The sequence below is a fragment of the Dicentrarchus labrax genome, unplaced genomic scaffold, assembly GCF_905237075.1.
Source record: "Dicentrarchus labrax unplaced genomic scaffold, dlabrax2021, whole genome shotgun sequence".
Classification (NCBI taxonomy): Eukaryota; Metazoa; Chordata; class Actinopteri; family Moronidae; genus Dicentrarchus; species Dicentrarchus labrax.
In genome coordinates this window covers 22,606,881-22,624,217 of record NW_026136706.1, presented here as the reverse complement: position 1 = coordinate 22,624,217, position 17,337 = coordinate 22,606,881, and the positions used below count along the sequence as shown (strand labels likewise).

General features: G+C 39.0%; 1 protein-coding gene across 1 annotated transcript; it reads right to left on the bottom strand.

Moving 5' to 3' along the window:
- Window positions 1–543: 543 nt before the first annotated feature.
- LOC127365817 (sterol 26-hydroxylase, mitochondrial) lies at window positions 544–14,334 on the bottom strand. The gene is made up of 9 exons (XM_051404316.1): window positions 13,787–14,334; window positions 11,779–11,969; window positions 10,081–10,280; window positions 7,628–7,825; window positions 6,104–6,267; window positions 5,591–5,757; window positions 4,500–4,581; window positions 3,852–4,055; window positions 544–1,880 (listed from the first exon to the last, which is right to left on the bottom strand). Exons 1-9 carry the CDS (start codon window positions 14,024–14,026, stop codon window positions 1,722–1,724), a joined length of 1,605 nt encoding a protein of 534 aa, XP_051260276.1. The 5' UTR covers window positions 14,027–14,334; the 3' UTR covers window positions 544–1,721.
- Between the last annotated feature and the right edge of the window lie 3,003 nt (window positions 14,335–17,337).

Genomic DNA, 17,337 nt, shown 5'->3' with positions numbered 1-17,337 from the left:
TAACCACCAGATGGAGACAAAGAACAGTTTCTTGTTATGTCAAGGCAAATAAGCAGATTGTCATTCAACAGCGTCTTTGTTTGTCAGCTGTCTTTTCTTATATGTGTCAATGAATTTGTGATGTTTTTGAATTTGAAGAAGAAGAAAAATACCTACATGACATACACTTCACCAACAGGAAACAATACAATATGTATGCAGGTGTTAATAAAACCCTATAATGCCTGCCAAATATTTAGAGCTTTTTTGTTTCCAAAATCTCTCTACATCTGTCTCACCACCATCAGTCATTTCAATGTTTTTGCAGCTGTGAGAAGCCCCTTTATTCCCCTTGTGCATTGCATTATGGGACAGTAGAGTCAATCCACAGCACACTCCAAACATAGGCGTTTCTTATTCTGCATACTAATGTTTTTGAGTTTATTGTACTTTGTCATTCTCTGTGTGAATACACTATTTAGTTAAAACCTGCTTAGATTTAGTCCTTTGGATGGAACTGGGACACAGCTTCAGTCTCACACGATGTAAATAAACAAGTAACGCTTAGAATACACATCTGTGGCATTTCTGCAACAATTTTATTGGACAACATCAGAAGACAGAGGAGAATGCTGTGGTAAGGATTCAAACTCAGAATGATAATCGCACTGTTGGAAAGAGACTTAAACCTCTCTACAGACTGTGTACTGGTTTCAAAACTTGATGTTATGGGTATTTTCAACCCACTGACATATTACATGAAACACTGGCCACTGTTAAAACATAAAAATACATTTCTTTATGTACAAAAAATAATTACTATATATAGATAGGAGTTTTAAAATTACTTAAACCATCTTAGAAGCTTTTAGGACCAGTGCTAATGCACCAACAACAGCTCTCAGGTCAGTGCTTCTATATTCAATCATTTTCTTATATTAAACATATCCCATCAACATCACCAACAATGGATTGATCCTACTAATAAGTGTTATTTGTGTAAACAAAGCCTGATATATCTTACTCCTCTGTGCCATAGAGCGCCATAAAAACAATTAAAAACACGTCACTGAGCCACACCGGTGCACCGGCTGACATGTTCTTTCATTACCATGAACACGCATGTTGTAGTTTATTTTGACTCAAATCCCACCAACACTGTCCTGTTGCTGGAAATAATCACAAACGTACATCAAGTGTAATATGCAGCTGAAATTAGTCCCTTATAAATGCACTTTTTCATCTTCCTATTTGAGGAAATTACTGAGCCTTTAAAGAAAATAAAACTATATTTTTGTGACCCATTTTAAAAGATGTATTTTTTCAGTAGGAACCGGTGGGCTTGGGACCACAGCAAAGGAATCTGAAAGTATTGAGAGAAAGACTAACACATTGTTAGTTTTGGTCTTTTAATAGAATTTGTTGTAAGAAAAGAGAATAACTCAAGATATGCCCTGCAGGAGTTTGGTGTGAGTAGTACACACTCCAGTCAGCCCTACTGTAATCAGGTTTGGACCCAGGATACTTTCAGCTCTGTGGCCTGACAATTGAAAAAACACATGGCATTTGTGGAACTGAAACTAAATAATTCACATTACGTACAGCATTGTACTCTTCACCGTACAACCTTCCACATCTACAATCAGCTTGTATTTTATGCCACAGTTTAGGTGCATTCCAGCCAGGCCTATAAACAAGTGCTTGGTGACAGGCAGACAACACAACGTGAATACTAAAACAGCTCACAGAGAAACTCCTGCCGTTGCTCTCTGCTCGTCTTGCTGGACTCTTCTGTCCAGAAACTGCAGGTTGATTGGCTTAGCAGGGCAAAGCAGGGTTCTGGTGATCGGCTTGACTGTGGTTCCAGCAGGATCCGGCCTTACCTCGTAGTGTTTTATCAACTTTAAAAATAGAAAAGAGAACAATTTGCTCAAAGTAGAAATACATGAAATCATAATTTTGGCAGGGTACATATTTATGTGGGGCACAAGAGTGCAGACAGTCCACATTCCAGTTAATGATTACCAATTATTCACCAGCTGACTAACTTATAACTGTGGTTTTTGGCTGAGGGGACTCAGTCCAAAGTCAGACCATCCCACTGTCGAGTTTTACAAAAGAAGAACAGCCAGGCCTCTGGGCTCTGGTTGCACAGTTACTACAGGTCAACGCTGCTCTTTGAATATAGCTACAAAAGCTATCCAGGGAGTGAAAACAGTGGGGACTAGCTCATTCATAAAGTAGTAACGTGTTGGTTTGGATGCTGCAGGAGTCAAAAGTGACTAAACCAACAGAATCATCTGCAAACGTATACTACAATCATCAGACCACTGAAGGAGTACTCAGGAAATATGACTTTTTACAAAAATTTCAGGGAGGCAACTTCATTATTTTAAATGTTCAAAATAACGTTTCATTTTAAAATTAAATAATCTTTAGTGTCTGGGCAGAGCATACTGCACAGTCTAATCTACTGTCTATTTAAACAGTGACATTAAAACCTGAAATATGTTAAAACTCTGAGAAAATAAAATCGCCAATCTCAAAACCTGAATGTTTACAGGCGCAAACTCTTCACAGTGTACCCCTTCACATGGATCAGAGTGCAATTGATTTGTCCTTTTAAGTGTAACTGGTTGTGTTGTTCATGTAGAGGTATTGTTTTCCTCTTGCTCCGCCTGTCTGTGCTTAATATTGTTATATCAATAGCAAATCACGTTTTCAAGTTTTCTACTTAATAAAGAGCATAAAGCAACATAAGACAACACACAGAGTATGTCAATGTAGATTGACTGACCAAGCAAACCTACAAAACAAAGCACATCTGGGAAAAGTTATTTTACTTTGTACTTCTAAAATAAATAAAAAGGGATACAAAATGTAAATAAAATTAAAAACTAAAATTCCATGTTAGTACAACAGAAATGAAGTGGCACACTTCACTTAAAATGTATGTATGAATATTTTCATTTTGTTATGTTTCTTTCTTTATGTACATTAAACAATTCTACCAGACTTCATTAACCTTTCCTTGGTAATTATTTTTCTTTGTGATAAACAATTATGTCTGACTCAATTTCAATGTCAGGGAGGACAGTCCTTGAACCACCAACAAACCCTGCCAGTACCAGGCCAAATGTCTGGATATACCTAGTGGGAAGACAGACCTGTCTCCTACTAAACACCGCTGGGGAGATTCAGGCAATGCTTTATTCTAAAACAAAGGAGAAATGGACATTCCCACAACAAACGAAAAAAAGTACCAACTTTCTTTTGACACTTTCAGCAATAATCATACTCCATAAGTCCCATTCTTTGAAGCTTAACTGGTGTGTAATAATACCTGTGTATGATTCTGTAGTGTGTAAATTTGCCCTCTGCATCTCTGACCGACCGCCATCAGCCACTGTGGTTTTCCACATATCCTCTTCTTTTGAGTTGAGATCTCTTGCCTGGATTTTTCTGCTTAAAACCACCCCCCAAAACTGCAGCTCCACTTTAAAGTAACAATGCCTCTATTGACCCAAAAGGGGCATTACACTCAGTTTCTATTTTATGTATAAACTACTACTACTCCAATGTTTAGCCAACTTTATCAACTCAGATGATATTCCATTCAGTTCTTGCTAGCCCTTTTAAATTCCTAGTCGTACAGTTGTTCACATAAAGAGTGAAACTGACGTTGCAAAGGTCAAATCTGATCAGCACGTCATTCTTTTTATAAACTAGCCTCAAATCCTTGCGCAGAAAATGGATGGATGTTCTGCGCTCACATATGGGTGTAATGTTTCATAAGAAATGAAAATGAATGAATGATGAAATAGAAAGCAGATCTATGGTCACATTAGCAACAGCAATAAGGATGTTCTTACCCTGGACAGGAGGAGATACATCTCCAGCTCTGCCACCCGTCTGCCCAGACACGCTCGGATTCCAAAACCAAAAGGCACTGACCCAAATGGGTGCTTGGACTTCTCCTCCGTTCCTCGGAGCCAACGCTGTGGCAGGAAGGCGTGGGGGTCAGGGAAAATATTCTCATCATAGGACACAGTGTAGTGGCACAGGTGGAACAGCGTCTGCAAGAGGTGACATTGCTGTTACAATGTAATATAATATTACATATATGGAATGTTTTTGCAGTTAGCCATGAGCACAATGTTATCCAAACTATTGTTCCTGGACCTGTGTATGATTTTGTTTTTAAATCTAAAATAAAGTGTCTTTAAGTACATGTCTTAAAGACTATCTTCATGGGACAGAAATATAGTTTTTATTCTATTGAGGTTCAAATTATTTCATAATAATGTGCTCATTTTGGCAATTTTATGGGTTTTTTTTAAACTGCCATAAGCCTAGAATGACAAATACGTTGCAGTTATTCTCAGTAATAATTAAAGTTAATGGCCACATAGGGCATGACTATGACAGAAAAGACCCACCTGACTACAGCAAGAACACCACATTCTCTCATTAATCAATGAACTTTATAGGACCTGTGGCGTGTCTGACATGTGTCTCACCTTTTTGGGGAAGAGATGATCTCCCACCACAATCTCATTTTCAACAGTGAGACGGGCATTTCCTGGTACCACTGGATACAGCCTGGTGACCACAGAGCACAGTGATGAGTCAACAAAAATGCAGTTTGGCAAAAGCAACTGTTGCTCTTCATACCTCATACAGTCATACAACATTATGTGAAAAGAAATCATTGTTTTATTAATTATAACTATTAACTATTGATAATAACTCTGGAACATTCTTAGGGGCTCAAAATCTGTTGGCACCTTAAAAGGAAATCTTTAGTGCACAGGTGATTGCAACACACACCCTTGCACACACAGCATTTCTTACTGTATATCATTATTTTTCCCACCTATATCGCTTCCATTTTTCATGCAGTTGTGTAGAATAACGTATATTTTGGTACTTTCATGGCACAGAACCTATAATCACGAACCACTGGTGTATGTCTTTCAGTCTTCTGGTTTGCTCGCTCTTCAAATTTGAACAACAACCTATATTTTAGATTAGTTGACAACACACACGTATTAATGTTTTACAAAAAGCTGCATAATATATTCTTGGCCCTATAATATGATAATAAGAAGCGCTTCACCAAAAGAAGTCTCTGTGTGGGACTCAGAATTGCTATTGTACCAGCAATTTTATGTTTTCACACTTGACTTTTTTTTTTTTTTTACCATTAGAAAGAGCCAGGCTAACTGTTTCCCCCTCTTTCAAGTCTCTATGCTAAGCTAAGCTAACCATCTCCTGGCTCCAGCTTCACAAAGAGTAGAGAGATAAACTCTAAGTGTTGTTATGTCAGAAAGAAAGCAAATAAACAATTTCCCCACAGATTTTTTTTAACTATTCCTTTAAATCTATACCTGTTATATATATCAAGTCTTGTCAATCGATTTCAGTATTTTATTTTGTGTAGTAATAAAAGAGACATTTTTGAACTCAGGTGATTTTATGTCCTTTCCGCCAGAGCAAACACACTTTAGACAACCAAACCAACTACTGGTCACTGCCAGAACCTGCAGCTCCTGCAGACAGGTGTCCTATTCATATAACATATTGATAAAAATGAAAGAATCCCTCTGACCGTAGCGTCTCTCTGATGACGGCCTTTAGATATGGCATCCGAGCAATGTCATCACTGGCTGGCACCTTGTCTCCAGGGCAAACACTTATCACTTCCTGGTATAACTGTTCTTGTATCTCCGGGTCCTTCGCCAAGAGATACAGAGACCATGAGATAGTGTTGGAGGTCTGCAACAGAGAGGAATACAGGCTGTTGTCGTCTGTTTTTTGATGTAATGTTTCAGCTTTGTGCCCTGAGCACTGACTTGATGATCTTTAGGTTGAAAGATGTCTGGGTTGAAAAGTGAAAGTTTTGTAGATGTCTAGGTTCCATAAAATGGCTGTTTCAACATTTCAGTGGCTATAATTTGAATGAGAAGCCAGTCTAAAGTACATGTTGTAATATAGCAGCTTAAACCATAAAACAAAAAAACCCCAATCCTTTAAGCTAATAACACAACTAAATGTCACTAAAAGTCAACTACAGTACAGTAAAACCCCCCTTCCACAGTGCACACGCACTTTATCTACTCACTGTGTCGACCCCTGCCAGCAGGAGTTCGGTGATGCTGCCCAGGATCTCAGTGACCGTCATCTTCTCACTGAGCAGCAGGTGTGTAAGGTACGCTCCCTCCACGTCCTGCTGCAGGTGCACCTTCTCCTGGATCTCCTCCATCTTTTTCTGCACCAACTCTTCAGCTATGAGACACAAGAGGAAAATCCATCTGTTTTCATTTCTCATGCTGTGAGAGCCAACACTAAGAGGAGACAGGCTTGACACTTTTGCCCACTAGATGGTGATAGAGACACACCATGAGGGATCTCGTTCAGTCGCTGATGTGGAATAAGGGCAGGAGGACCTGTGAGGTGGACTTTGTTCTTTGAGGGAGTCACCAAAGTCTAGGGTTAGATTATTTGATAATACAAACTAAAAATGTCCATGAAGCCTGAGCTCTAGTAACCTTTTGTGACAACAATCGGTAATAGGGAGCGGCAGAGGGATCCACTACCATTACCAGAGCTGGAGGTTAAGTGAACTGAGCAGCTGTTCAAGGCCTACAAAAGCCCTTCTGAAACCAGGTCTAAAATGAGCATGTGTTTTTGGGACTTGCCTGGAATTTAAACTGTTTTTGAAAGGGTTTTATGAGTCTGTAGGGTTTAACATATCTCAGTTCATTGAAAAACATGTAATACTTTAAAAAGTATTAAAGTTTTCACCACAAAGTGACATGTGACATTTCCTTTTTTTTTAATATAAGTAATATAATGTGTATATCAGTGGTTTCCAACCCTTTTCTGTAATGTAGCCTACCCCCACAGCCCTGTCTGATGAACTAAAGTCCCCCACCACCCGTCATGTTCAAAGTATGTTCATGTGAATGGATTTTAAACTGGATGTTAAAGTTGAACTCTAAATGTTTAGGTCAGTTTGGACAAGTTTTTACATTTGCAATCCTCCCACTAGGAGCAACTACTTTTAGCTTTCCATAAAATGTATACATTACTTTTACTTTTTACTGTTAACTGTTAAAATTTTCCCATTACTTTAAAATTCTCTGCCTGCTTGCTAGTTATGTAGCATTCAGGTGTTACAGCTGACTCAGTAAATGGCTTTATATATACAAACACATACCAATTGGTTGAGCTTCTCTTGAATCTTTCCAAGTACCCCTTTGTAACTACAGATGTACCCCTTGTGGTACAAAGTACTCCTGGTAGGGAGTCACTGGTGTATAGTCTCTCATATTATTTTTTGTACAATTCAATAAATCAGTGTCTTTTACTGATCTTCTTTTACAAGAAGTGTGACTTCCTAAACTGGGGACACCAGTACTTGAAGTGATTGCATTTGTGCATTTGACAGTTGTAGTATATAATGTCAGTTTATTGTTTTTATAAATGGTACAACACAGCACATTTGCTGGTATTTTTCTTGCTGTTCCAAGCAAGTTTTGTCTTTCTTCAAAATGATTGATCATATAAAGAATCAGGGTTCAAGGGAATAATATTTCAATCCCTTACTGATCTTGATTCACTGGTGTAAACCAATGTTGCTCACCGATTTTGAAGAGATAATCCCAGGCTTCCACAAACTGTTTCCAGAAAGGCAGGTAAGGCCACATGGACTGGGGGAAGAGGACGATGATTGGGGAGAGCCTGAACATTTCCCCAACGGAGAAGATGAACTTTTGTGTTTCCTCGGGCACCATCTCATTCAGACAGCCCATACGCCTCTCAAACAACACTGAACAGATCCCTGCAGAAAAAATGATTATACAGAGACAGCTTGGTTTCTGTAACCAGACAGAGCAGTTGATTTGAATATAACATAACTGGTCTGTGATTTTCCTACATTCTGAAGAACATACACTATAATGTTAGTAGTTAGTTAGTTTCAAAGGAGAAATCATCACAATTTCTACCTCCGTCTGGTTTTTGCTCATCCTTCCTTTTCCTTCAGTCACCTCTCTCTTGCCCCATTCTCACGCATTTCCTTACCATTGTTGCTATTATCCTTCCATCCACCAGATGTCCTCAGACTTCATCCACTCTGCAATAACCCCTTTACCTTTTCCCAGGAACAGGAACCCTCCCACTATGTGACGGTCTCTTAAGGAGGGAGGATGTAAATACCCCAGCAAACAGGAACATTCATTAGCATTCTAAACAGCAATATTTTTTTTACATTTGATAACAATAAATCATTGTATAACAGTGTATTGGCCCCACAGTCACCTAACCTACCCACCCACCTTCCCTCATCAGCCCTGCAGAAAGGGAAGTAGAAAAGTAATGAGGGTGGATGGAAGGAGTACGGAAATTATGGCAAGAATATGCAGGGGAATGGGGGAAGAGAGAGGTGACTGAAGGGAGTGACAGAGAGGAAGAGTGAGGCAGACATTGTGACAGCTATAGCATACAGTGAGATTTTGGAGTTTTTGGAACCACCTCTCCTGTTTCAACAAGGCAATGCCCACCGTGCACAAAGCAAACTCCATAAAGAAATGGTTTGCCCAGTTTGGTGTGGAGTTTGGTGTGACCGGCCTACACAAAGCTCTGACCTCAACCTCATCCAACACCTTTGGGATGAACTGGAACACTGACTGTGAGCCAGGTTTTATCACCCAACGTCAGTGTTGGACCTCATTAATGCTGTTCAACATCTGGTGTTAAGTTTGAAACCAGAAGAGTGGAGGCTGTTATAGCAGCAGATTATTACCCATGGTTTTGAAATGACATGTTCAATAATTACATATGGCTATAGTGTATACAGTGTATGTGCTTCAGAATTTAGAAAGCTTATTTAAGTATTTATACCCTCCCCCAAAAGAGACGGTCACAGAGTGGGAGGGTGTAGGGGTCAGATTGGAGTTATTGCAGGGCAGATGAAGTCTGACGGCATCTGGTGGATGGAAGGAGAATGGCAATGAAGGTAAGAAAATGCATTGGAATGGGGGAAGAGAGACGTGACTGAAGAAAGAGGAAGGATAAAAGGAAGAATCAGCAAAAACAAGACTGAGCTTGAAATTGTGAGGATTTCTCAATTAAAACAAAGGTGGTGTGTGTAATGTGTCATATTTCATGTCTAACAGTTCCTAACGGTGAAAACATTTTTCAGATGTTTCCAGGCTTTCCGGCTGCTTCGTTGTAGCTTCAGAACAGTAAAAGAGTGTACAGAAAGGAGTGGTATCTATCTCCAGTGTGTTTCTTTAACTACTTTGAAGCAGGGTAAATATTTTATTATCCGTGTGCTCCTGTAATATGAATTCAATCTGGATGGTGCTTTAAAAGTGAATTTAGAAATATTAAAACTATGTGCTTTGAAAAGGACCCCAATTAAAGGTCATATAATGTGCCTAAACCTACCTTTGTGATCATATAAGGTACTAGCACTATCTCACAGTATCTAATCAGCTGTCAAGGCCAAAAGACTCAACAACTGTGTCAAAGTCAACACCCGGAGCACACACTGTCACGCACAACAGGTTGCTCTACTAATAGCTGCCTAAGACTTCCTTTAGATCTCCAGTGATGTCTCAGCACAGAGAGAAGCAGCTAGATGAAGTAATGCAGACAGCTACTAAGGTCTGCAGTAGTGAGAGTCAAGGACACTTACAGCAACACTGATAGCATTTCCCTCTATCAGCTACCATGGTTGTATTTTAGAGATAACATGTAATATGATAAAGAAAAATAGGTAAAGCCAATTCAGCAGCGGAGTCATAGTGGTGTGCAGTTCCTGATTCTAAATTGATTATCTTAAATTGTACCTCACGTGTTATAGTTTGCTTCTGGTCTTCTTCTTGTCATGTCCTGCGATTTTGGAACTGACTTTTGATGAAATTATAGACAAACCTCTTTTGCCAAGACTAACAGAGACACAGATTTCTTACACCAGTGACTACTAATTACCTCTATATTACTATTTAAGATTTTTTCTAATATATAAATAAAGACGAGTTTCCACCGCAGATTAAACGCAAACATTTAATTTGTTTGTCCTCTGCTGACCTTCAAAAGCAAATTTGTAGAGTTCTGCAGTCAGGTCATTGACCATAACTCCCCTGCCGCTGGTGTCCCTCAGCCAGGCCACTCTTTCGGTGAAGTCGGTCACCACCTCGTTGATGGTGTTAGCGTACGACGAGACGTGTTTGGGCTTCAACATCCGGGGATTCAGGATGCTGCGGATGCGCTGCCACTTGGCCCCGATTCTACAAATGAGGATTAGTGAGAGGGAAAAAAAGTTGTTTAATAGTGAAAGGCATTAGACCAACATGCAGTCCTTGAAATTATTCCATTTTATAAGTGGAAATGTATTAATTTGGCATTTGTTGTTTACGTGCCTCTTTTTTCTTTTTTCCTGTAATGTTGAGGCTGCAGGTATCCTATACTTTCCATTCCATCAGCAAATCCCATAAAAAGACCAAAACAATCAATGAATTGATCCTATAATAACAAGTACTGTATGTGTATTCAAAGCCTGATGTATTGTATTATTCTGCGCAATAGAGCTCCAATATCTAAAAACTGGGTGACATGTTCCTTCATTACCATGAACACTCACACTGTTCTTTATTTTGACTCAATTCCAATTACAACATCCTGCTCTCTGAAACACTCACACAATCTGAATGCCCCACTCCCTCCTGTTTGAGTGACATTCTCTTGAAACTGCAGGGCCAAGCTCTTTTAGAAATCTTTTTTTTATATAAAACTATATATTTGTGATTTGTGAAATTGAAGTCTTTAGGCATTAAAAGTTGTTGGGAGTACCACAGATTGTTCACAATAAGAAACATAGAAAATAACGTCAGCCTTATTCTTACTATCCAATTGTCTTATTCAAAGACACGTATACAAAGTCGTAATGAATAGAGAAGAGAACATTCCTCTCGCTTTACTCTAAACCATTCTTTCATTTGGGAATGAACTAAACGAAACATTATAAAAACACTTGAATTATTCCAAGTTGATTTATATATATATAATTTGACAGTCAGAGTGCAGGCCTGTCTCTGGCAGCCTCTCTCTGGTGTCAATGCATTCACCACCTATAACGAGACCTGCCACAACAAGTCTGACAGGAAAAACGAAATACCAGCGAGCATATGGTGTAATTTATCAGTCAAAGGAAATTACAATGCTCGTGCCTTTTTAGGTCTGATGGGAGTGAATGGCGCAGAGGAGGGAGCTCCCTTTGCATGAGTTAAGATTTGTAATCAAGCTGTTGATGATGTTAGTACGCTCACATCGGGGTCAAAGGCAAAAAGGAGCTGCAAGCTCAGACGGATCCCTTGTCCCTCCCACACTGTGCAATGTTTATGAACCCTGTCAAGTACAAATCAAGTGCAGAGAACACAGAAACGTAATGCAGTAGTCTCTCTAGCAACCCTTTTTTCAACCAGATTATTTATTACAAAGCTTTTTCAAGGATGCAGCAGCCTGAGTTCAAAACAAGCATCTTCCTCTGTCCTCAATCTGTATGTGTACATCTGTCTATGGGTTCCTCCTCTGGCCTGAGAGGTGTGCTGTGGCCCAGCTACTACTACTAACTATATAGCACACTCAAAAATCAAGCATTATTTGGCACTGTTTGAGGTATAGTTTACTTTTACACTGTGAACACACTACATACTCAACATACATACAAACTTATTTATTTAATTATTTTAACTTAAAGCTACAGCATATATGGGGGCTTTTACTTACTCTGTCAGGGGTCCTTGGGCCTGGTTCCTGAGCTCTCTGTATTTCCTCCAGTGGGGCATCTCTGTACGGACCGGGTGTCTCCCCTCCTGCCTCAGCACCTGCTCTATCAGCTCGGCGCTGGCCACGTTCACCACAACCAGAGGGCCGTACTTTGACTTCCACAGAGGGCCATAGATCTTACGGTGCTCAATCTTTGAGAAAACAGAGTGAATTATTTATTGTACTAAAGAGACATTTAGTTGCCTACTGGAATAAATAAAAATATCAACAGTCGAGACTTTCAGCTGTGATGTGTGTAATATATCAATTCACATATGATTATAAGCATAAAGCGTTAGTTGGTTGAAAAATAAACATTTGTTACTTCCTTCTATAACAACGAAGGACGTCTCTGTTACTAAAACCTTTTTTTCCTACTAAATTGTAAAAAATAATGGCAAAAACTGCCGGGGTAGAATGTATTAAATTAGTTTAGATTTTGCTTTGTAATGTAGGCCTATGTGTATTTATGACAGGGTTTTTATGGGCAGCACATGCCAAAATGATGGAAGTGAGCTGACTGAGAACTGTTTCTACTTTGTGCAATAATGAAGGCAGTTAGTGCAACGTCTTTGTTGAAATCATTTATCTGTCACATCTCTCTCAAAAAAGTACCCACATCTAATGCTTTATGTGAAGATGAGGATAGGCTATAATAATAATGTATAAACTGAACGTACAGAAGCCCATGTGTTGAAGTTCCAGCTCATTTCTTAATAACTGTCTTCAATCTTGAGTAGGCTATTTGCCTGGAACAATGTTAAAAAAAAATCCAGGAAGGACCAAGTGGTGTACTAGTTGGGGGTGTTATGTGTACTTTAAGCAGGAATTTATATTCTTATTTTTCTATACAATTTCTAAAAGAACCTGTCAGCCAATTCAACAATTCCAGCTTTGTAAGGGGAGGTAATTTCGCTGTTGTAGTGGTTCTTTGTGTTAGTTTAATGGTGAGATAAGGGACAGACTCCCCTGTACTGTGGTAGAGTCAAGGTTATTTTCAACAGCAGGATATAAAAGGATCTGGTTTCTGTTGCATGAGCACATCCTGCACTGTGAAATAGTTATTACCGCTGGTCAAGTAACCTTATATCATTTATAACTTAAGGAAAATTAAATTGACTTAAAGTCTCCTGTACTGAAAATCCAGCTGCTAAAATGCTTTCATACTCTCCACGCAGACAGTTTCAGTTTTATTTCCTCAGACTATAGATACACATACGTTTCTGAGAATTCTGCCTCCACTCCAAAACAATGGGTGGAATAAAGAGGCATTTAAAATATTCAACAGCACCACTTCTTTCTAGAAACAGTGTCTACTTACACCTCTATGACTGTTCAACTTTCTACTGAAGTACTTATTTGTATGCTTTTTATTTATTGTCATCAGTTACTGTCAATTCTACTTTTCAATTCATGCTTCTTGACTTGCAGGAGGCCTACTTGCTTACATCTTCATGTTTTCCAGTACCATGTTTATTGTTATGCACCAATATCAGGGCCAGTTCCTGGTGTGTGAAAACATACTTGGCAATAAACCTGATTCTGTTCACAGTGAGCTCTGTGGATGATCAGGGGTAACACAGGGGCACTTTTTCTGGAGAGAGATGTAACAGTTGAATTTGTAAAATGTAGCCCGCCAGCAGTGCGAATAAAATGTAAGGTATCTCCATTATACTGGGGTTAAAAAAAAAAAGCTACATCTCAGATGAACAAAATAATGCGCATAAACCCAAAACTGTCTGGTTAGATCGCCTAACACAAGTTTTTTTATAGAATGTGGGGAACTGAGCCTTTACTGAAGGCTATATACACCCTACAGTAGCCTTATTAAACTGGATTAACCTTACAATACAGTGATCGGGTGCACTATAGGTCAGATAAAACACAAACAACCGGATCAACAACACAAGTCTGACTGCACGTACCAGTCCGGTCCACACCAGAGGCACTCCTTCTAATCCCCACTTACTTGCATTTGTTGCGTCGTCTGGAAATAGCCCTTCACAAAGAGCCAGTTCAAGGTGGTCAAAAAACTTGGCCCGCCTAAATCGTCCATAGTTTTCAGTTTGACGTTGTCACCCATCACTGTGGTGGAGGACGCGTCTCGGCGGCGCATCGTGTCCCCGTAATTCACCGTCGCTCTCTGCAGGACCTCATGTTGCGGACGGTTCACTCGCAGTCCGATGTTTAGCAGAGATTTCCTGAACATTTTAACCGCATAAAGGGTCTGTTTTTCTGCGGGGTATGAGGTCCAAACGAGCGAGACGGTCCCAGCCTGTGTCTCTGTGATGTGGACGCTGATAATAATGGCTCCTTGTCTGCAGTGACAGAGCGCCGCAGACCACTTATACCCGATCCTCTGAGCCAACTGGACTTTGATACTGTCATAAACTTCAGTTTGAAAGAGAGCTGCTGGTAATTGACACAGATGATGGCGATCAATACAATATCATGTAATATATGCTGTATAAACACTGTAATAAACCGAGGCTCTGCTGCAGCAGATCAGATCAATGACTACAACAATTTGCTGCTCTTACAACATCCATCATTCCCTCTGTTAACACGTGTTTGGTCTTGTAGTTTGACCTTATTCGGCTTTGTTATGAAAGTTATTTTAAATATTATGGGTTGACTTTCGAGACTCTTTGCCTTGTTTTGTCTAAAAGTTAACCCATTGAATTTAAAGGTTTGTCTCAACTGGGAAGAGTTTGAACATTTCCGACTTTAGCGCCACCATGGGGTAATAACACACCACAGGTTTAGACGGGGAACTGTGTCATTTTCATTCAAATAATAATGACTGCAGTAGGAAGACTTTGAGATATTCCACACATTCTACACAAGTGGATTTAACATTCAAAAGAATAAAATATAAAATGACAAAAAAGTGAGTCGCTGCCAGACTACTGTTGGGATTCATTATCTGTTGAGTTTTTCTAATATTATATTATATTATTATTAGCAAGTTATTTGAGCTGAGCAGGGCCGATGTCTTTTGTAATGTGTATGAAATGACCCTTAAAAATAAGACTACTGCTCAGCATTATGATGCTTCTTTCTATTTCCCTTTTAATGTTTACCTGTAAGCCACCTCTGTAAAATAGATGTGGGGACAAAATACAATCAATTCTTTTTTCAAATCATGATCTTTAGGGACCTTGTTACTCCATAAGCAGGTTGTATAAATGCTTCTACCAATCAGAGAGGCCACTCATTTCATTCTGTAATTACAAAATCCAAACATTGTAGACTTTAGTGTTAAATGTTTTCATGCATTGTAAAGTGGGCAGTGAAGGTATCGAATGACAGACTACAGTTTAGTACAGTTTAAGGGTATCTAATTTCAGTTGATGGTAGATGTTCAAGGAGATAAAGTTCCTTTCTTTTTGAATGACGCACTAACACACTCACTACCAAATAAAACCCCACAGCTTTTAGTGTTCCCTCAGTTCACAGAAAGACAGCTTGTTCTGTTGCACATTGACCTACAAGTTCATATTAGCAAATACTTTAGTATATTACAGTATATGTTTGGCATATGTGTCAACCTACATAACAGTTTTACTACTGGAGAGGAATCTCTGTTTTTATCATAACTGACAAATCTTTGAAACATTGTAAATTCACACCAGCACTGTTTGATTTTAGACAGGCTATTTGTAATGTATAAATTGATGAACTATTAACCCAACCACAAAATATCATTAAACGTTTTGTTAACTATAAGACAGAACTATAATCAGTTAAGGCTCACCCAAACTGACTCCAACTGGCAACGTTGGTAGGATTATTGATTGTGTATGCAGATGTGTGTATGTGCATATGCTGTCAATCATTCAGTCTACACCATGAGAGACTTTCAACCAAAACCACTCAGCTGTTGACATCCTGGAAGACTCTCACAGCTGTCACTTCCTCTGTTTGTCAGGGAGTGCTCTTGAAGCGTAGGGCAGTGTGGGTGTTGGGGTAATGTAACTTTTGTAAATCAGCTGACTTACCTTGGTGCTTTACTTTTTAATTCAATTGTAACAACAGCCATCTGACACAGGTTTTGGGTTGCATTTAGCTCTGACCTTCCCCAATACAAAATATACCTGTGTGTCACAGTTTTTCTCAGTTGTTTACAGTTGTTTTTTGAAAGCATAGCTCATTTTCTCAGAACCTTTCACCCCAAAAAACACATGCCTTCAGAATAACATGCTTTTGATTTAATGATTTTACATGCCTAAATATGTTTTTTGTAGTCTACAGACTACTTCTAGTTCCTTAAATGTTAGACTCACTCTCTCTGTTGAATTATTATTTTGTAGTGTCCCAGCCTTTACCCAATGAATTTGACCTCATATTATTTTTTCTGAACTCTATCTGCCTGTATCTGAAAACCTTTCCTGGCTTCACTTTATCACATTTTGTATCATATCTGCACGACGAAGCTGTAGACGAATACCTATAAGCATCTTAGTTTCCTGTCAAAGTGTAGTGTTTTTTTCCAAATAGATCCTCCTAAATGTTACACACTGGACCTTTAAGTAATGTCAGACTCAGGCATGACTAGCATTTATTTAGCCTTTATTAGCACCAGCACTGTTTAATGATTGCTATTAGCACTGTCATTGTGCTCGAACAACTGAGACTTTCAGCTCTATTTAGCCCAGAAAAGAGACCTTTAATCCAGCCAGTTTGAAGATGTATATCTTGGCACTACATTGTTTTGTTTGTTTTTTGTTCTTATTGTAATAGTAGTCTATATATGGTATATCTAAGGTATTGATCAGATAATGTACCCTAAAGAAAAAGAACAAAACCATTCAGGTTATGTGTTTCTGTGAGTAATTTAATTTTACAGCTATATTATTTTGTAGTTTTGTTTTTACAGCACAATGACCCTGATGTACTGTAACGACTGTATCTGTGGAGGTTTGAGAGCCGTTGTTTGTTGACACGCAACAATTATTTTACTATAGCTGAATAGCCGAATTGATACATTTCATCAAGTTGCCGATGGAAACGCAAATAAAACCCAACCCTGAACACAAATTTACAGAGCCCCTAAGGCAAAGAAATTACTTTAAAAATCTGTTATTAATCATGTGATTATCAAAGGGAAACTCAGACAAGAAAAACAGGACTGGCAGCAGCCGTTCTGCACCAGAAGCACTCTGCGTGATGACAGGGAACACGGTGTAACAGTAGACTGCACTGCCATCCAAAGTCAGTATATTTTTATTCATAAGAAGTACTCCACCCTAAAACGTGTTCTTTGAGCTGTAAACTGAATTATATGACTATACTGTGATGAAACACATCACTGCAAGTGTTAGAATTTTAGATTAGTACCAAATTAATAAAATCTGCATTTTGTTGGTTACAATCTCTCAATCAGCCCTAATGCTGCACAAATGCTGGGGCGACTCTTAGTCATAACATATAAAAAACAGTGTTAACGCCCTCTAATCAGAGGAGGGCAGCCCACCTCCCCGAGCCTTCGCTTTGAGTGGGAGTCTGTAAAATTGCAGC